This window comes from Myotis yumanensis, unplaced genomic scaffold (genome assembly GCF_028538775.1).
Source record: "Myotis yumanensis isolate MYYU_CA2020_CCGP unplaced genomic scaffold, mMyoYum1.0.hap1 SCAF_4, whole genome shotgun sequence".
Taxonomy (NCBI): Eukaryota; Metazoa; Chordata; class Mammalia; order Chiroptera; family Vespertilionidae; genus Myotis; species Myotis yumanensis.
This window is the reverse complement of record NW_027223755.1, coordinates 105686570-105708637: the sequence shown is the minus strand read 5'-3', so window position 1 is coordinate 105708637 and position 22068 is coordinate 105686570. Positions and strand designations below refer to the sequence as shown.

General features: G+C 43.1%; 1 protein-coding gene across 1 annotated transcript in view; it reads left to right on the top strand.

Moving 5' to 3' along the window:
* The first annotated feature begins 10369 nt into the window (after positions 1-10369).
* LOC139008328 (acyl-coenzyme A synthetase ACSM1, mitochondrial-like) overlaps positions 10370-22068 on the top strand; it is a 49572-nt gene continuing 37873 nt past the window's right edge. Inside the window, exons 1-2 of the mRNA XM_070411644.1 lie at positions 10370-10427; positions 10734-10974. Of these exons, the coding sequence (XP_070267745.1) occupies positions 10783-10974 (192 nt within the window). The 5' untranslated portion in view covers positions 10370-10427; positions 10734-10782. The remainder of the gene's footprint in view (positions 10428-10733; positions 10975-22068) is intronic.

Genomic DNA, 22068 nt, shown 5'->3' with positions numbered 1-22068 from the left:
TTGGAGTAGAGTTGTCCGTAGTATTGTTTAACAATCATTTGTATTTCTGTGGGGTCTGTTGTTATTTCGCCTCTATCGTTTCTGATTTGGTTTATTTGGGACCTCTCTCTTTGCTTCTTGGTGAGCCTGGCTAGGGGTTTGTCAATCTTGTTTATCCTTTCAAAGAACCAGCTCTTGGTTTCATTGATTTTCTGTATTGTTTTTTTGGTCTCTATGTCATTTATTTCTGCTCTAATCTTTATTATCTCCTTCCTTCTGCTCACTCTGGGGTTTTCTTGTTGCTCTCTTTCTAATTCTTTGAGTTGAAGAGTTAGATGATTTACTACCATTTTTTCTTGTTTTTTGAGATAGGCCTGTAGAACTATAAACTTCCCTCTCAGGACTGCTTTAATTGTGTCCCATAGGTTTTGGATTGTTGTGTTTTCATTGTCATTAGTGTCCAGGATGTTTTTAATTTCTTCTTTGATCTCATTGGTAACCCAATCAATATTTAATAACATGCTATTCAGCTTCCAAGTGTTTGAGTATTTTGGGTTGTTTTTATTGTAGTTTATTTCTAACATTATGCCATCGTGGTCTGAGAAGATGCTTTTTATGATTTTAATCTTCTTGAATTTGTGGAGACTTTGCTTGTGACCCAATATGTGGTCTAATTTTGAATATGTCCCATGAGCACCTGAGAGGAATGTATATTCCATGGCTTTGGGGTGGAGTGTTCTGAAGATGTCAATTAAGTCCATCTGATCTAGTGAGTCATTTAGGATTGCTGTTTCTTTGCTGATTGTTTGTCTAGTGGACTTATCCAGTGATGTCAGTGGTGTATTAAAGTCCCCTACTATGATTATATTGTTGTCGATCTCTCCTTTGATATCTTCCAGGAGTTTTTTTATGAATTTGGGTGCTCCTGCATTGGGTGCATATATGTTTACCAGGGTTATATCTTCTTGTTGTATTGATCCCTTTAGTATTATGAAGTGGCCTTCCTTATCTCTGGATATGGCCTTCACTTTGAGATGTATTTTGTCCGATATAAGTATTGCTACCCAGCTTTCTTTTCCTTTCCATTTGCGTGAAAGATATTTTTCCATCCCTTCGCTTTCAGTCTGTGTGAGTCCCGTCTAATGAGGTGGGTCTCTTGTAGACAGCAGATGTATGGGTCATGTTTTTTTATCCATTCAGCCACTCGATGTCTTTTGGTTGGAGCATTTAGTCCGTTTACATTTAAAGTTATTATTGAAAGGTACTTGTTTGTAGCCATTTCTTCTTGTGTGTGTGGCTGTTTTCTTTCTGAGGTTGTTATTTCTTCTATTTAAAACCAGTCCCTTTAGCATTTCTTGCATGGCTGGCTTGGTGGTGATAAACTCCCTTAGCCCTTTTTTGTCTGTGAAGCTTCTTATTTCCCCTTCAATTTTGAATGATAGCCTTGCTGGATAGAGTATTCTTGGATTCAGTCCTTTGCTTTGCATCACTTTGTAGATTTCTGTCCATTCTTTTCTGGCCTGATGTGTTTCTGTTGAGAAATCATTTGATAATCTAATGGGAGATCCCTTGTATGTAACTTTCCTTCTCTCTCTTGTAGCCTGTAAGATTCTCTCTTTGTCCTGAACATTTGCCATGGTAATTATGATGTGTCTTGGTGTGGGTCTTTTTGGGTTCACCTTGTTTGGGACTCTCTGGGCTTGTGTGACTTTTTTCTTCCCCACCTCAGGGAAGTTTTCTGATATTATTTCTTCGAATAGGTTTTCTAATCCATGTTCATCTTTCTGTTGTTCTGGCACCCCTATTATTCGTATGTTGTTTCGTTTCATGTTGTCCCAAAGCTCCCTTAGGCTCTCCTCCTGTCTTTTAATTTTTTTCTCCATTTGCAGTACAGTTTGAGTGTGTTTTGCTTCCTTGTCTTCTAATTCACTGATTCGGTCCTCCGCTTCTCCCAGTCTACTGTTGATACTTTCAATGGTGTTTTTTATTGCAGCTATATCGCTCTTCATTTCTTCTTGGGTTTTGCAAAAGTTATTGATCTTTTCATCTGTTTCTTCTTGCTTCTTGCATAAGTAGTTGATTTTTTCATCTGTTTCTTCTTGCTTCTTGCACATCCGGTGCATGTACTCTAGGACCCTTATTCGGAATTCTTTTTCCGTCATGTTGCATATCTCTGTCTCACTTAGCTGCTTTTCTGGCGAGTCCTCCTTCTCTTTCCTTTGGGCATTTCTTTGTCTACCCATGTTTGATCTCACTGACATATCTAGTTGTTGAGTCGTTCAGTGGCTGCTCCCTGGGTGGCAGTGGCTGCTCCCTGGGTAGCAGTGGCTCCTCGGACTGTGGTTGCTCCTTGGGCGGTTGTGTTAGCAGCGGCTCCTCCGTTGATAGCAGGGCCTCTGGTGGGTGCTGTTCACAGCTGTGGTGGCTCTTCTGGCTGCTGGAGGGAGGCTTCACACACAGCAACAGTTCCCCAGACAGAGCGTGTGGTGATCAGGAGGCCGCTGTTGCTTGGATCTGCTTTCCGTGGAGGGAAGCAGGTCTCCTCTGAGTTCATGAAGTAGTCGCGCTGCTTGAGAGCCGTTGTCTCCAGGTTAGTAGCTGATCTCTGGATGCGGATAACAGCTACTCAAGATGGCGCAGTCTTGCCACTGGGCTGGCGCCCAGGGGGAGATTTCAGCCTCAATCTCTAACCATCCCCATTTTCAAGGAGATCTCTGTCTTTCCTGGCTGCAGACTGTCTCTCAGCTGAAACTCCTTTGTTTGTTCGGGCTGATAGTTACCTGTTTCAGCTGCTCGCCCTTATCTGCTCCGGGACAAAGCACCAACACGTCCGTCTATGCCTCCGCCATTTTTTCCTCTATATCATTCTTAATTTTCTCTTGTTTCTTACACAAGTTGTTGATTTTCTCATCCAGCTGGTTTAGGAACTGTATGGCCCTTACTCTGAATTATTTTTCTGACAGATTGCATGCCTCCATTTCATTTAGTTCCTTTCCTGGTGATTCGTATTTTTCTTTCCTTTGGGGATTGTTTCTTTGCCTCCCCATTTTTGCTGTATCTTTCTGACCCTGGGCTCCCTGCTTGGAATCTGAGGTGTTAAAGCCCCTAGTGGTTCAATGATCTGGAACTTGCTAGACCAGAGGCTGGGTCTTCCTTGAGTTTAACACCTTTATTGTCTCTTCTTGGAGTTGTAACCCCTTCTCCCCCGGTTCTGGTCCTTCACTTGTCCACCTCAGCCACCGCAGGGGTGTTCTAGGTGTTTCCAGCAATCTTTGCTGGTGACTTTGAACAGTGGTATTTCTCTCCTGGTTCAATGGAGGTTGGGAGGTAAAATGTAATGGGAAAGTTGGGCCAGAACAGTGGAGATGTGCCTACCCCCCAACAACACCCCCAAATGGCTCTAGGAGAGAACTAACAGTTCAAGCCACTACCTGTGACAGTATCCACTCACATCTGCATGCCTGCACCAGGTGCTTCCCAGGCATTACCTCATGCAGTCCTTTCAGAGAGCCCAGGGGACACATCTGAGCAGAGACCCCCACACCTCCATTTTTCAGACCAGAAGACCAAGGTTAGAATAGCAAATGGCCTGCACACAGGCCATCTTGTAAGTGGCTGAGCCAGAATTTCAGCTCAAGACTTTAGGATTTCAAAGACCCTGGATTTTGCTAGTACACCAATGTTATACTTCAAATCCCAAACTAATACAAACAACCAACATTGATTATGCCAAGCACTGTGCTATATGCTTCCACAAATTATTTCATCTAATGAGAACCACAACGAAACAACCATACCCTGGCTGGGTAGCTCAGTTGGTTAGAGTGTCATTCAGACACGCCAAGGTTGTGGGTTTGATCCCTGGTCTGGGCACGTACAAGAAGCAATCAATAAATGCATAAATAAATGGAACAACAAATCTTTCTCAATCTCTCTCTCTCTCTCTCTCTCTCTCTCTCTCTCTCTCTTTCTCTCTCTCTTTCATCAATAAAAATACACATAGAAGATTAGGTGTCACTATTGTCACTGCTATTTTATGAATAAGGAAACCAAAAGCTTTAGAGAAAGGAGTCAGTGAAGGTAAAAAAATGGTAAATGGCAGACCTGAGCCTTCAACTTAAATCTTTCTGCCTCCAGAGCACTGGCTTTAACTACTAGGCAACACTGCAATTTGCCTCTCATTTAAATGAGAACATTGGAGGGACAGGGCTGGGAAAGGGGAGCCAGTGAGCCTCAGGCAACAGTGAGAGAGCTGCATTTGACTTTCACACTGCACGTCATCCTACAAGAATTGGAGGTGACTTCATATGTTTTGTTTTTCTTTTTAAATTTCTCTTTATTGTTGAAAGTGTTACAGATGTCCCTCCCTTTTCTGCCCATTGACCCCCTCCACCCTGCTCCCACCCATATGGTTTGTCTTTCTAACGATTGTCTCTCCACACAGGCCTATGATTGCCCTCGGCCCTATCCTACCTGAGTAGCTTCTTCCTTTCGAATCATCCAATTCCTGGCAAGTTTTCCACCCCACGTGTGGCCAGGGGCTAAATTTGGTTATATATACACTCCTGGAAACTGCTAACCAGAGAGGACTACACATGCAAATTTCTCTTTTCTGTGACAATCCAAGACCTGACCCAACTGTCTCCTAGACAATCCCCAATTCCAGGTAAGACAGAGGCAAATGAGAGGTGAATGGCAGCTTCTGTATGTGTGTGTGTGTGTGTGTGTGTGTGTGTGTGTTGTGTGTGTGTGTCTGGGGGCAGTAAGTATATACAGAGTCCTGAACTGAAAATCTGAAAGCCCAACTATAGGTTGGCTGGCCTTTGGTAAGTGTTCTAACCTCTCTGATAGTTCATTTCCTTAACTGAAAATTAAGGTGGTGATATCCAGTAGGGGATCCATGGGGATATGCACAGGCTGTAACTAGCGCAGTGGCTGGTACATAGCAGGTGATCAATGTAATGTTAGACAGCTGTGCATGGGGTGGAGAGTGTAGAGGGGATTAAAAAGACCCAGAAGGTGAATACCTGGAATAAGAGTGCACTATGCAGTAGTGGGTTCACATTATAAAAAGGTTGTGGCTTTCATTTTCTAAAAAATTTTCCTACCTAACAGGGGGGTCTGCTTTAGAATTTGCTGGTTGCTACAGGGCACCTCAACATTTATTGAGCCCTTACACTTATTAGACACAGTGTCTGTTGTACTTGGATTGTCACTGGCAAAGAGATTTTTGTAGATTATTTTACTAATCCTGTGGGCAGCTGTGTGGTAGGTATTGTAACTGTGCCCTCAAGTTCAGAGACACAAATGGTGGCCAAAATCACTCAAATGGTAAGCATTGGAACCAAACCTGACTGTGCAACTCTAAGATCCCCTGGGACTCACTAAGTCTGTTATCTGATAAAAGAAATCATTTTTTCAGGCTAAAGTCTCATGAAATCAGAGCTTTGTTGCTGGATCTCAAGGCACTGTGGGCCTAGGCATGGAGTAGTGGGCTGAGCCACCTCTCAAAAGCCAGTGCCAAACTGAACTTAAAGTATTTCAAATGATTTTATTATATATTATATATTACATATTATGTATCATGTATCATGTATTACATATTATGCATCATGTATCATGTATCATGTATCACATGTGACATGTTATATATTATATATCATATGTTATATATCATATATTGTATATCATATATCATATGTTATATATTATATATAATAATTGATTTCAGAGAGGAAGGGAGAGGAAGAGAGAGATAGAAACATTGACCAGAAAGAATCATTGATCGGCTGCCTACTGCACACCCCACACTGGGGATCAAGCCCACAACCTGGGTATGTGCCCTGACCAGGAATTGAACTTCAATCTCCTGGTCAACACTCAACCACTGGGCCATGTCAGCGAGACTCACATGATTGTTCTTTAAAACTATTTTGCAGGATGTGCTTAGATCAATAATTTTCAATCATTTTTATCCCATGGCACACATAAACTACTTACTATAACTCGGTTGCCGGGGCTGACCAGCAGACCCTGGGTGACGGATGAATGATTACTCTGACACATGATTGCTATGAAAGAGAAGGCTAAAGGACTGCCTGGCTAAAGGAACCAGACAGCCCCATTCGCCTGCCTCCTTAGGCTTTTATTGCAACAAGGGTGAACTAAAATTAACTGTTAGATACTGTCAGCAGGGTAAGTATCCTTGAGAAGGCACATGCGTCTGTAGTGTCCTTTAAGCAAGGGCATGTAAAGAATAAACATAAAGATTCCAGCAAAACACCCTTGTTTGGAAAAGTCAAGGCAGGGTCTGCCGCCTTTGGCAAGGTCCCCCTAGAGGCCTCTGACCTTTCGGAGAATCCTCCTTACAGACTTTCCAACCAAGTCCCGTGCTTCCCCACACTCTGTGGCACACCAAGAAATAGGTTATATTTTTGCCACTCTGACCAAAAATAGATATTATTTTTATTCATGCACACTGGCTGGCTATTGTTGTGTTGGCTGTTGTCATTTTTTAAAATTGACACAAAAGGCAGTGATCTGCAAACTGCAGCTCGCGAGCCACATGCGGCTCTTTGGCCCCTTGAGTGTGGCTCTTCCTAAGCCTTAGGAGTACCCTAATTAAGTTAATAACAATGTACCTACCTATATAGTTTACGTTTAAAAAATTTGGCTCTCAAAAGAAATTCCAATCTTTGTACTGTTGATATTTGGCTCTGGTGACTAATGCGTTTGCCCACCACTGGGTTAGAGAATTGGCCTGTGCATGGAAGGGTCCCGGGTTCAATTCCTGGTCAGGGCACGTACCTGGGCTGCAGGTTCCATCCTGTGCCCCAATTGCATGCAGAAGGCAACCAATCCATGTATGTTTCTCTCTCTCTCTCTTCCTCTCTCTTCTCTCTCTCTCTCTCTCTTTTTCGCTCTCTCTCTCTGTCTCTGTCTCTCTCTCCTCTCCCTTTCCCCTTTCCACTCTCTCTGAAAAGCAATGGAAAAATATCCTCAGGTGAGGACAAACTAATTAACTACCTAAACAGAAAAGTCTCCTTGGGTGAGGACTAACAACAACAACAAAAGATTCTTCCTCCGAATACAGTCTGATTCTGAGGATTAATGAATTTCTTTGTTGTTTCACTGCCTTTGGTTGAAGGGGTTTTTAGAACTGTCCTTGAGTATTTTAAGGGATCTTCTGAGGTTCTGTGTATGAAATAACCACGGAGTCTGCTATTCTTGCTCTAAACCAGTTGGTGCTGGTGGAGGGAGGTACATGTTGGAAATAATAGCAGGGGAAATGGGCTTGTCGGACCAGCTCTGCTACTAAACTTGCTTTGCAACCTGGAGAAATTCCTCTCACAGTGTTGGCTTAAATCTGGGTTTTTAAGCTCAAATGTCCAAAGAAGCTGAATAGTAAGTGGAGAAACAGGGAGGTGCGGCAAAGTAAGGAGTGGTGGGAACCCTGCAAAGCTGGAGAACGTCCCATTTAAATAAAGCAGAACCCTAATCCGTTTTTCTCAGTGGTTAGAACGCCAGCCTTCAGATTGAAGGGCTGTTGGGAACTGGGGTGGGGGGAGGGGAGAGCAACCAATTGAGGTGTCTCTCTCACATCAATGTTTTTCTTTCCCTGTCTCTCTCCCTTCCTTCCCCTCTCTCTAAAAATCAGTGGAGAGATATCCTTGGGTGAGGATTAACAACAGACAAACAAACAAACAAACAAACAAAAAAACACCAAAAAATGGAGCAGATAATTTTTTCTCCAAAGGAAATGTGTTTGAGGGCCAGGTCTGGATCAGCTGATACCTCAAGGCCTTTCTTCCCCAAAGGTGCTCTGACAAAACAAAAGATAGTACTGTTAGTTGACAGGCACTAAAAAGGAAGAGGCTTATTGTAGTTCATGTGGCCTAAGGACCATGCTGACAAGCAAACTCTAAGGGGTGAACCTCACATATGTCTGTACTCTTTTCTGCAGACAGGAATCCAATCACATATTTAGCTATGGTTTTCCTACTGGGAATGCAGAGCATGGCTCTGAGGGCAGCATCACAATTAATGGAGGTTACGTTATTATGGGCCAAAAGGACCTCAGCCAGCCAGCGTGGCTCAGTGGTTGAGCATCGACCTATGTCCCAGAGCTCATGGTTCAATTCCCGGGTTTCGGGCTTGATTCCCAATGGGGGGTGTGCAGATGGCAGCCGATCAGTGATTCTCTCTCATCATTGATGTTTCTATCTTTCTCCCCCTCTCCCTTTCTCTCTGAAATCAACCAAAATATATTTTTAAAAAGGACCTGAAAGTAAGCTGAGTCAAGTTTTATTGGTCTATTCTGGGAGTCTCTGGTCAAGCAGTAGCATCTGACTGCTGAAACCAGGGCAGGGGCTTCCCTGTTTGCAGTGATGACGTGCTTGAACCTCCAAGCTGTTTGTGAGGCCACCTTCCCTCAGTCAACATTCTCATGGAAGGATAATTCTAGCTTAAGTCACTTTTTACACTCAAACTTCAAGAAGGACCCTAAGAAAACGGTTTTGCTTCTGTAACCAGACAAACAATGGGTTCTTGCTGTGTCACTACTCAAGCCAATTAAGCAGAGACAGGCTTGAATCATATATGAGCATTTATTTCAAAACTAGAGGCCTGGTGCATGAAATCTGTGCACAGGTAAGGTCCCTAGGCCTGGCTGGCCATTGAACAAGTTCCCCGCCTCCCCACCGCCCCCCTCCTCCTCCCCTTGCTTCCTCAGCACCCCGCCACCATCACTGGTTGCCTGCCATGTCCCTGCCTTCCCGCCTCTTCCACCGCCTGGTTCTCCCTCCCCTCCCCCCCCCCCCCACCCCCCGCCTCTTCACCTCCCCCCCCCTCCTTTCCTTGCTCCCTCAGTGCCCTGCCTCGGATGCTGCTGGTCACCCACCATGTTCCACACTGCCTCCTGGTGGTCAGAGCACCTCAAAGCGAGCGATCGAACTCTTGGTTGAACACCTGAGGGGATACTTTGCATATTAGCCTTTTATATATATAGATTGCAGGCAATATGGGAGAACAGCAGGTCATCCACAAAAATCTGCTCTGCCTCCCACCATAAGCCAGCTGTTTATATCAGTGGAAGTACAAAGGAAAGTAGGCAAAAGGGCAAATGGGCAGTTTACAGATATGCAAAAGGGCTGGGGGTCTTCAAATGGCTTAGTGATGTGCAAGGGCTAGGGTTACAGGGGGAAATAGCCCAAGGGTGGGCCAGATGGGCAGTTATCAGGTAAGCAGGCTGGAGATTCGCAAAGGCCTGCAGGGATGCAAAAGGGCTGGCTGTCCATTCTAGTTTCTGCAGCAAAGTTAATCTTTCCATTTCCAGGTGAGCTCCCAGGTCCTGAGTGCGGCTGCCAGCCAGGTGAGAATGTGCCTTTTTTAATCAGAATAGAACAATCACGGTTAACAGAGCAGGATTAGTATTTCTTACAATACTAGCTGGTTCCCCAACATTCTATTTCTGCCCCCTCTCACTCCCATTTTAAGGGCATTTGTTGGGATCTGGAGTGGCAAAGCAGTTTCATGGGTCCACAGTTTCATGGTAATAGGTGCCCACACGCTGTCCTGGGAGGGCCCTGAGGCTAGACCCCAGTCCAGGAGGGAAGGTGCTGTGGCATCAGCCTCGTCGGTCCTGAGTATGGTTGTGTATATTTGTCAATATCCTCACAGTCTCAAGTGACTGAAACATAATCTCAGGCAGGAAAACTCCTTGGCTCACAGAATCCAGGAAAGGATATTAACAAGAAAGGAGTGGAGATGCAGACGGGCCTGAGGAACACTATGAACCAGCAACTGGAAAGTGTTCAAGGTCCTCTCCGCCCCTCAGTCCCCGCATCTGCACATCTGTTATCTTTTTTCGTGCAGAGCAGTCGTCTCACATGACAGGAATCATAATCCCGACAGGTTCTCAGATGCGCACTTCGTGGCCTCCCCCAAAGAGAGAGTGCCTTTACACCCTTCAGTAACACACACACACACACACACACACACACACACATTTGAGAAAGGGATTGTGGGTAGCTCAGTCTGGATTAAAAAATCGTAAGGGATGATTGCTCAACCCTGGACCAATGAACTTTGGACAGGGGCTGGCATCATCTAAAAACATAACAGCTTTGCCCTAACTGGTTTGGCTCAGTGGATAGAGCGTCGGCCTGCGGACTGAAAGGTCCCAGGTTCGATTCCGGTCAAGGGCATGTACCTTGGTTGCGGGCACATCCCCAGTAGGAGGTGTGCAGAAGGCAGCTCATCGATGTTTCTCTCCCATCGATGTTTCTAACTCTCTATCCCTCTCCCTTCCTCTCTGTAAAAAAAAAAAATCAATAAAATATATTTTAAAAAATAAAAATATAACAGCTTTCATAAGAACTGCACAGTTGGGCTCGGCAGGAAAAGAGGTCTTAGAGCCAGACTAGCATGGAGAGCAGGACTTTCAAATGGTGAGTTACCCACAAAGGGGCGGGTCCCATGGCTGCCAACCTGAGCTTAACTCCCAGGGGCTGAGAGAGAAGGAGAAGACCCTCAGGAAGGTGCACCAATCTCATCCAGTAGCTGTAATCCCTCCCCATCATGCTCTGTCTGTGGTTCCTGAGCTGGGAAGAGAAACCCTAAATCCTCAGTCACTAAGTTGTGCCTCCAAATACTGGTCAGCTGAAACAGAACTGCAGCCATGAACCAGAATGTGCCTAGCCTTTTGGAGGTAAGTCCTGCTCCACGACTGACCTATTAGCCATCTGTTCCCGAAGCAGGTGGTGACTGAGAAGTCGGTGCCTGCTTCCTGAGGACTGCTCCGCCATGCAGTGGCTGATGAGGCTCCGGGTCCTATGGGGCACCCACAAATCCTGCCACGCCTTCCACCTGGCCCCTCGGACCGTGCGCTTCCAGTCTGTATCAGCAACTGGCGCCCCGAGATGGAATGACCATGATAGACCTGAGAAATTTAACTTTGCAAGTGATGTCCTGGACTACTGGACTCAAATGGAGAAGGTGAGGAGGCGCCTGTGATGGGGTGAGGATAGGCGGGATCTCTCTGGCTTATCTTGCTCCTCAGAGGATGAAGGGCACAGACCCGATGCAGCCAATACAGGCAGACCTCACCTTACCAGTGTCATGGGAAAAGCTTATGTTTTGGGGTTCAATTCTCAATTCTCACCCTGGCCACTTCCGCACTTCTCTGAGCCTCAGTGGTTCTATCTGTGAAATGGGGATAATCTCACTTAAGAAACAAGACAGCAGGTAGTGTATCTGGTACACAGCCAGATAATTGTGACCAAATGCAAAGTTCTAACTACAAGGTCAGCAACTTGATGCTAATGTGAATTCTGGCCTTCCACTAATGGGACTGTGAGCCTAACTGGGATTCAGCTCATCAAACTGGGGCTCAACTTCAGGCTGCACTCAGAGGGAGGGGACAGGCCCCCTGCTGGTGCCCCTGAGAACCTGTCACCTAGAGCTCAGTCAGCCGTCCCCCTGTGGGGAGAGGAAGGCCACTGCAGGCCTTGCCACCAGCGACTACTTGGGTGTGGCATTGGGGTCTGTCCAGAGAAACCAGTCCCTGCAGCCTCTAGAGTTTACAGGTCTCTTCAGAAGAAACCAAGTGCTTGAAACCAAAAGGGGAGCCGTGATGTCTACCTGAGGGGATGGGGTGGACAATGGGTGGTGTTCCAGCTACTAAGTCCCAGCTGGTGATGAGCACAGTGTGAAAAGTTACCCAACATTGTCTTTGTACAAAGAGAGAATCCACCTGCAATGCAGTCAGAGAGTTGATGGAATGTTTAAGTTTCCCATGAATTTTTACATACGCATTTGCGTGTTAGTGTTCAAGGCTTATATGCCTTTCATGGGGCTTCTTCTCCCTCTTTCTTTTTCCTTTCTCTGAGTTTCCATAAGAAATCCCAGGAAAATAGAGCCTTGGTTATGAGGAGCACTTTTATGACCCACGTTTTCCAGATGAGAAAACTGAGGATCCCAGTTTTACATAACCTACAGAAATTACATGCCTAAGGAGAGGAGCCGAATTTGGGTCCAGGTTGTCTAGTTCTAAAATACATTTTTTAAACCTGGTCTCATGATCTGAAGACGCCAAATCTTTGCCTTCAGACTATAAATTGACTTCCATTACTGTCCAGACCAAAAATCTGATGGAGACCTTGTGGACCATGAGATGGGCGGGAGAGGGAGGAGGCAGAGAGGAGGAAAGGGGCCCAGCATTTCATTTTCGGATTTATCTTCATAAAATTCTCATTCATTAGTTCATGCATCCACCTATGGAGATAACCACCAAGTAAACAGGATTCCCCATGAAATACCTGTTCTTGTTGGGTTTTATATCATTGTTATCAGTGACTGTCAATTCCTCCCTATCTCCCACTGTCCCCCCAGCACCCTCATTCCATTAATTTTCATTCTCACAACACTTCTGATCTGTTTCCACTTTTCCAATTGCCTTAACCATGATCAGTGTCTCTCTAGGGATGTGTGGTGTCTGACACCTAGAAGTTTCTCAACAAACATGTGTGGAGTAAATTAATTTGAAACCTGCCTTACAATCCATAGATCTTGGTGCTCCTCCTATTAAAGACTCTGCAGAGGCCACGCCACTGGGGTCCACTCTGCTCTCTGAACCTCCCTTAAAACAAACCTCCTTTAAGTTAGAAATCCAACATTTTTATGTGGCCTCTCCTGATTGTGTGTGTGTGTATGTGTGTGTGTATGTGTGTATGTGTGTGTGTATGTGTGTGTGTGAGTGTGTGTGTGTGTGTGTGTGTGTGTGTGTGTGTGTTGGCAAGGAATTCATTATAAAACAAAAGAAAGTGCTTTGTCGCTCTGGCTGGGTAGCTCACTTGGTTAGAGCATCGTCCCAACCCGCCAAGGTTGTGGGTTTGATTTGTGGTCAGGGCCCTCACAAGAATCAACCAATGAGTGCATAAATGAATGGAACAACAACTGTTTCTCTCTCTCACTTCCTCTCTCTTTAAAATGAATCTATAATAAAAAATTTTAAAGAATACGAGACAAAACTTTTCTGCCTGCAATAAACTCACATGTGTGGAGGTTTTCTTTGTTTTACTGTGACTTGGATGTCTTTATTTATTTGTTTATTTATTTATCCTCACCCAAGGATATTTTTCCCCATTGATTTTTTAGAGAGAGGGGAAGGGAGTAAGAGGATGAGGAGACAGAGAGAAATATTTTTTTTTTTTTTTTTTAATTTTTCTCTTAAAGTATTACAAAGGGTATTACATAAGTATCCTTTCCCCCCCCCCCCCCTTGACAAACCCCTACCCTCCCTTACCCCCCAGTGTCTTATGTCCATTAGTTATGCTTATATGCATGCATACAAGTCCTTCGGTTGATCTCTTACTCCCCTCCCTCCTGTCCCCCAACTCTCTCTGGCCTTCCCACTGCAGTTTGACAATCAGTTTGAGGCAGCTCTGCCTCTGTATCTATTATTGTTCAAAAGTTTGTAATGGTCTTTATTATCCATGAATGAGTGAGATCATGTGGTATTTTTCCTTCATTGACTGGCTTGTTTCACTTAGCATAATGCTCTCCAGTTCCATCCATGATGTTGCAAATGGTAGGAGTTCCTTCTTTTTAACAGCAGCATAGTATTCCATCGTGTAGATGTACCACAGCTTTCTAATCCATTCATCTACTGATGGGCACTTAGGCTGTTTCCAGATCTTAGCTATGGTGAATTGTGCTGCTATGAACATCTGGGTGCATATATCCTCTCTGATTGGTGTTTCTGGTTTCTTGGGATATATTCCTAGGAGTGGGATCACAGGGTCAAATGGGAGTTCCATTTCCAATTTTTTGAGGAACCTCCATACTGCCTTCCATAGTGGCTGCACCAGTCTGCATTCCCACCAGCAGTGCACAAGTGTTCCTTTTTCTCCACATCCTCTCCAGCACTTGTCGTTTGTTGATTTGTTGATGATGGCCATTCTGACAGGTGTGAGATGGTACCTCATTGTTGTTTTGATTTGCATCTCTCGGATGATTAGTGACTTTGAGCATGTTTTCATATGTCTCTTGGCTTTCTGAATGTCCTCTTTTGAAAGGTGTCTATTTAGATCCTTTGCCCATTTTTTGATTGGATTGTTTATCTTCTTTTTGTTAAGTTGTATGAGTTCCCTATAAATTTTGGAGATTAAGCCCTTATCAGATATGACGTTGGCAAATATGTTTTCCCAAGAGGTGGGTTTTCTTGTTGTTTTGTTGATGGTTTCTTTTGCTGTGCAGAAGCTTTTTATTTTGATGTAGTCCCATTTGTTCAGTTTCTCTTTAGTTTCAACTGCCCTAGGAGCTGTATCAGTGAAGAAATTGTTTTGGCATATGTCTGAGATTTTGCTGCCTTTGTATTCTTCTAGAATTTTTATGGTTTCCTGTCGTACATTTAAGTCCTTTATCCATTTTGAGTTTATTCTTGTGTATGGTGTAAGTTGGTGGTCTAGTTTCATTTTCTTGCATATGTCTGTCCAATTTTCCCAACACCATTTATTGAAGAGACTATCTTGGCTCCATTGTATGTTCATGCCTCCTTTGTCAAAAATTAATTGAGCATATTGGTTCGGGCTAATTTCTGGACTCTCTATTCTATTCCACTGATCTATATGCCTGTTCTTGTGCCAGTACCAGGCAGTTTTGAGAACAGTGGCTTTGTAATACAGCTTGATATCTGGCATTGAGATCCCACCTACTTTGTTCTTTCTCAGGATCGTTGCAGCTATTCTGGGTCTTTTTTTATTCCAGATGAATTTTTGGAGAGTTCGTTCTAGATCTGTGAAGAAGGCCATTGGTATTTTAATGGGAAGTGCGTTGAATGTATAGATTGCTTTGGGTAGTATGGACATTTTAATGATGTTGATTCTACCAATCCAAGAACATGGTATGTTCTTCCATCTGTTTATGTCTTCCTCTATCTCTTTTTTCAACGTCCTGTAGTTTTCTGAGTAGAGGTTTTTAACCTCTTTAGTTAAGTTTATTCCTAGGTATCTTAATTTTTTTGGTGCGATGGTAAATGGGATTGTTTTTCTGATCTCCCTTTCTGAAAGTTCACTATTGGTGTATAGAAATGCCTCAGATTTCTTGGGGTTAATTTTGTATCCTGCTACATTGCCAAATTCATGTATTAAGTCTAGTAGCTTTTTGATGGAGTCTCTAGGGTTTTGTATGTATAATATCATGTCATCTGCAAATAAGGACAGTTTTACTTCCTCTTTTCCAATTTGGATGCCTTTTATTCCTTCTTCTTGCCGAATTGCAATGGCTAATACTTCCAGTACTATGTTGAACAGGAGTGGTGAGAGTGGGCATCCCTGTCTTGTTCCTGTTCTTAGGGGAAATGGTGTTAGTTTTTGTCCATTGAGTATGATGTTGGCTGTGGGCCTGTCATATATGGCTTTTATTATGTTGAGGTATGATCCTTCTATTCCCACCTTTCTGAGAGTTTTTATCAAAAATGGGTGTTGGATTTTGTCGAATGCTTTTTCTGCATCAATTGATATGACCATGTGGTTTTTTTCTTTCAATTTGTTTATGTGATGTATCACATTTATTGATTTACGGATGTTGTACCATCCTTGCATCTCTGGGATGAATCCTACTTGGTCATGGTGTATGATCCTTCTGATGTACTGCTGGATCCGATTTGCTAAGATTTTGTTGAGGATTTTGGCATCTATGTTCATGAGGGATATTGGCCTGTAATTCTCTTTCATTGTGATGTCTTTACCTGGTTTTGGTATTAGGGTGATGCTGGCTTCATAGAATGAGCTTGGAAGCGTTCCTTCCTCTTGAATTTTTTGTAGTAGTCTGAGGAGGGTAGGTTTTAGTTCTTCCTTGAATGTTTGGTAGAACTCCCCTGTGAAGCCGTCTGGCCCTGGGCTTTTGTTTGCTGGAAGCTTTCTGATGACTGCTTCAATTTCTTCCATAGTTATTGGCCTATTGAGGTTTTTAGATTCTTCCTGATTGAGTTTTGGAATGTTGTATTTTTCTAGGAATTTGTCCATTTCCTCCAGGTTGTCCAGTTTGTTGGAGTAGAGTTGCTCGTAGTATTGTTTAACAATCATTTGTATTTCTGTGGGGTCTGTTGTTATTTCGCCTCTATCATTTCTGATTTGGTTTATTTGGGACCTCTCTCTTTGCTTCTTGGTGAGCCTGGCTAGGGGTTTGTCAATCTTGTTTATCCTTTCAAAGAACCAGCTCTTGGTTTCATTGATTTTCTGTATTGTTTTTTTGGTCTCTATTTCATTGATTTCTGCTCTAATCTTTATTATCTCCTTCCTTCTGCAGAGAGAAATATTGATGTGAGAGAGACACATCCATTGGTTGCCCTGACAGGGTCTGGGAATGAATGTACAACTGAGACACGTGCCCTTGGCTGGAAATCTAATTCTGGACCCTTCAGCCCACAGGCCTGCTTTCTAACAACTAAGTCCAACCTATCAAGGCTTTATATTTTTTATAATTAAAAAGTGTTTTCAGTTACAATTGACATGCACTGTTATATTCATAAGTTGTATAAATGTCTAATCATTAGGTTGTACACCTGACACTGAGTTCTAGACTACTCCTATCACCCCAAAGCTTTCTTTTGTCCTTTCTTAGCCAATCCCCTCCCACCCTACCCTGAGCCCCAGGCAACCACTGACCTGCTCTTGCACCCTTTTGTGTCTGGTTTCTTTTACTCAGCATAATGTTTTTGTGGATTAGTTGTTTGTTTCTTTTTTTCTTTCTTTCCTTTTTTTATTTTTTGGTAATCCTCACTAGAGGATATTTTTTCCATTATTATTATTATTTTTTAGAGAGAGTGGGAGTGGGAGGGAGAAAGAAGAGGGAGAAAGAGAGAATGAGAGAGAAACATGGACATGTGAGAGACACATCCATTAGTTGATATCCGGCCGGGATCGAACCTGCAACCCTGGTACTTGCCCTTAACCAGGAATCAAACTCGAAACCCTTTAGTGCAAGGGCAGACACTCTAACCACAGTGGCCGGGGCTGTTCATTTCTTTCTACTGCTGAGTTACTTGCTCAGTGTTTTATCTTTTAAAACTATTTCTCAATATCCCTTGGTGTCAGATCTCACCCCATTAAACTTTAAGTTTCAAATCCCGTTTAAGGGTTGTATTTTATCTTCTCGAAAACAGCTTCATGTCAATATCACATTATCAAATTATTCCTTAGCACAGAAATACGTAACTACTAAAGTGATATCTTCTTCAAGGCACAGGAGTTAGGATCTAACACAGTCAGAATTCTGAGCAACAGTTGTTTCATACTTGATATACCAGCTTGTACACCATTTTTAAAATCCTGCAGAAATCTTGTGTACTGTACTAGGCTCCCTGTACATGAGCAGTGCACAACTTGTCATCAATACTTGTTAATATTCTTTATCCTGACTGAAAGGTCCCAGGTTTGATTCCGGTCAAGGGCATGTACCTGGGTTGCGGGCACATCCCCAGTAGGAGGTGTGCAGGAGGCAGCTGATCGATGTTTCTCTCTCATCGATGTTTCTAACTCTCTATCTCTCTCCCTTCCTCTCTGTAAAAAATCAATAAAATATATTAAAAAAAATATTCTTTATCCTGTTGGGCAAGAATTTTTTTCAAAGCACTGATTCTTTTTATAGCTGTAAAGACACACATGTATATGCACATGTATTAATCTTATCTCAGATGAGATACATTCTTTGGTTCCAATCATCTGAGTCAAAGGATCATGTTTGTGCATCTGTGAGGGGGAATTGCTGGAAAAATATACACTAAACCATTTTCAGTGCTAACATTCAGGGAGTAAAAATGTGATGAGAAATTTGAAGAAATCCTTGTCTGCTCATAAGTTTCTGTATTGCCTGAATTTTTACTCTGAACATATTTTGTTTTGAGAATAAAAAAATCTTTTTTAAAAAACCATGTTCATTATGGAAAACTTGGGGAAAAGAAGACAGTCGAGTTAAACAAGAAAATTGGCCTTAAATATTTAAAACATTTACATATGGGCACATATGTGTGGCTTGTTGACCATGGTATCCGTTAGGTCAGAGAGAGCCCAGGATCAAATACATGCAGACCTGTGATGAGATAATGGACTTCCCCTGGAATTTTTCACAGATCAACGTGTCAGACACAGATACCAGCTTCTTCTCCCTGAATCCACATACCCCCACACAAATACTGACTTCTTTCTGAATACCCTGCCCATCCCTGGTGGCAGAGAATTCCTTAGTTGAATGCCTTGATGATCCCTGCAGCAGAGAATTCCTCAGCTCAGGCTCCCCCTCCCCCCTCACCAAACACCTGTGTAAAAAGATGCCCCTCTTTCCCTGGGGGCAAGAAATTCACTGGCCCCACCTTTTCAGCCTGTGGGTCTTGCCCGAGAACGCAAAATTTACCTCTCCTTTTCTTTCTGATTCTCCCGGTTCTTTTTGTTCTCTAGGCCGCTTTTTCTGGGCCACCTCACAGTATCTTTTTGGTCTCAGAATAGTGCCTAAGAAATAATAAGATCTAACTAATATTGAATGAATAAGTGAAAAATTATTATTAAATTTGATTTATAATGTCAATATGGTTTTGCTTATATAAATTGATATATTGTTAGCATTTTATTGCAAAAAATGGTTTTATTAATTCTATAATTTTGTAACAGCATATAGTTAGATCCTGCCAATCTTTGTCTTTGATTGGGAAATTTAGTTCTCTTACATTTAAAGTAATTACTGATAGGGAAGGACTTACTACTGCCATTTTGTTAATTGTTTTCTTGATATCATAACTTTTATTTTGTTCCCTCATTTCCTCTTTTACAGCTTTTTTTGTGTTTTGTATATTTTTTTGTAATGGTATGTTTTGATACTCTTCTCATTTCCTTCTATGTATATTCTTTGAACTGTGTATATTATATATAATGTTTTAAAGTTATAGAAATCTATTTTAAACTAATAACAACTTAACTTCAATTGCTTATAAAACGTTATTCCTAGATAAATTTGAATAATAATAATTATTATAAAGATATATAAAGAAAAGAAAAAAAGACTTATATCCAAAATATACAAAGGACAATAAAAAAGGAACAAACCACTTAGAAAATTGGCAAAAGTTTCTGAACAGACATCTCAATTGAGAGTCAGACAGACAGCAAACAAGCACAAAAGATCCTCAACATTACTTTTTATTCGGGAATATATAAATAAATGAATGAATAAATAAATAAATTCCTTTCCAGAGGAAACAAGTTGCACTCTTTTCTTCTGTCCCAGAGGGGCTGGGGCTCCGGCAACACCTCCTCCCAACCCTGGGGCACCACATCAGAGAAGGGGGTGCAAAAATGAGCAGAACATCACAACATGCCCTGCCATTCTGAGTGTGGCTTTAGCTGTTTGGGCATTTGTTGGTTGCTGCAGATCCTTGACTGTTTCAAGAGCCCCAACAAAGCCATTTTAGTCTGTTTATCTGATGTTTCTCTGAAGGAATAGGGGCTGGACCTTCCCAGTCTGCTTCTTGTGAATTTCATCATTAGAGGCCACTTAATTTTAAAAATTAATTTCGCAAAATATTCGGAGCCTAAATTAGTCTCTTTAATTGTGTAGCAATTATAATAGTCATATTTATTGTGCACCTACGGTGCCAGGCACTGTTATGTATACTTTGCTCTTTAAATAACTCATTTAGACTTTACGACCTTCTAGGTGATATTGCCCCCACTTCGTAGATGAGAATGCTGGGTTACACAGAGGAACACACTGTCTACATGGAACTAAGACACGTGGGGATGGAGCTTTAAGTCTGTCTACAGTTGGAGACATGAAGCTATTCATGGTTTCATATGACTTGGGAGGAGGTGGCTACAGTAGACTGGAAGAAGTTGGCGAGATCACACCCTAACTTTTCTTGGCACTTTAAGTGATTTAAAATGAGGTCTCAGGTCCTAGCTGATCTGGCTCACTGCATAGACCCTCAGCCTATGGACCAAAGGTTCCCAGATTCGAGTCTGGTCAAGGGCATGTACTCGATTGCAGGCTCTTCCCCGGCCTGGGCACTGGACAGGGCTCATACAGAAGGCAACCAACCGATGTGTTTCTCTCACATTGATATTTTTCTCAGTCTTTCTCTCCCTTTCCTGCTCTCTCTAAAAACCAATGGAGGGGAAACCAAACACCTCCATAGGTAAACACCGGAGATTGCTGCCTCACACAACCACTTCAAAAGTACAACTAAAAGACGGAACGGACATCATCCAGAACCACAGGTAGGCTGGCTGAGTGGAAATTCTACAACTAGAAGGAAAGAGAAAAGCATACCGGGACTCAGAGGAGGTGCAGTGCAGAAGTAAAGTACAGAGGTACGGAGGCGCATGCGGACAGGGCTGGCAGCTGCGGACGTGGTTGTTTTTTTCAATCGAGAGGGAGTCTCAAGCCCTGAGCTCCAGTTCCAGGAGAGTCTCTGGGGACCCAGACTCATACAGGAGAAACTGGACTGTCTGTCATCGGTTGGAACTTGAGGGCAGCTTTCTCTCGGAGGTGCTTGCAGCGATTGCCGGGACACTGAGAAGCGGGGCCTCTGTGGGCAGCCATAGCTGCTTGCTCCGACCTGTTGATCCCCTGGGACCCTGCCCCGCTGAAGCCGCGCACAGAGGCTTTTGCACATGAAAGGCCTGGCCCTTTGCAATCTGAAAATTACCTAACAAACCGCAGCTGGCCCAAGGCCCCAGGGCAACTTGTATTGCTTCACAGCTGGCTCCTGCTGGGTAGCCTCAGGCAGAGGCTAGATTAGCACCTCCTTAGAGATCCAGGAGCCAGTGTGCCCGGTGGTCAGAGTCGGACCATCCAGATTACAACTCCTCAGATCCATAAGGGACACACTCAGGGGGCAGACTCAGTGAGCACCAAAGCCCCATTGAAGCAATTCTTGCCCCGGAGGGGTGTCTCCAGCACAGAAGTTCTCCCACTGCAGACACAGCTGATTCTCACAGCCAATTGGCCTGGAGGTCCAATCAAGGCTTAACTACAATAAGACTGTGCACAAAGCCCACAAGGGGGTGCACCAAGAGTGTCCTCCTCAGGTAATTGGGGAGGCTGAGCCACTGGGCCCTATAGGACACCTAGCACAGAAAGCCACACTATCAACACAGGGAAGCATAAAAAATGCAGACAAAGAAACAGGACACAAATGACAGAAATGGAGGAAAGCAAACTACTGGATATAGAGTTCAAAACCACACTTTTAAGGTTTTTCAAGAACTTTCTAGAAACCGCCTATAAATTTAGTAAGACCCTCAAAAAGTCTGGTGAGACCGCCGATAAATGTAGTGAGACCCTCAAGAAATCTAGTGAGACCCTCAAGGTTATGAAAAAGGACCAACTAGAAATTAAGGATACATTGACTGAAATAAAGGATATTATGGAGAACTCCAACAGCAGACTAGAGGATCGTAAGAATCAAGTCAAAGATTTGAAATACAAAGAAGCAAAAAACACCCAATCAGAAAAGCAATATGAAAAAAGAATCCAAAAATACGAAGATAGTGTAAGGAGCCTCTGGGACAGCTTCAAGCGTACTAACATCCGAATTATAGGGGTGCCAGAAGAAGAGAGAGAGCAAGATATTGAAAACCTATTTGAAGAAATAATGACAAAACTTCCCCTACCTGGTGAAAAAAATAGACTTCCAAGTCCAGGAAGTACAGAGAACCCCAAACAAAAGGAATCCAAAGAGGACCACACCAAGACACATCATAATTAAAATGCCAAGAGCAAAAGACAAAGAGAGAATCTTAAAAGCAGCAAGAGAAAGACAGACAGTTACCTACAAGGGAGTACCAATACAACTGTCAGCTGATTTCTCAACAGAAACTTTGCAGGCCAGAAGGGAGTGGCAAGAAATATTCAAAGTGATGAATGCCAAGAACCTACAACCAAGATTACTTTATCCAGCAAAGCTATTATTCAGAATTGAAGGTCAGATAAAGAGCTTCACAGATCAGGAAAAGCTAAAAGAGTTCACCACCACCAAACCAGTATTATATGAAATGCTGAAAGGTATCCTTTAAGAAGAGGAAGAAGAAGAAAAAG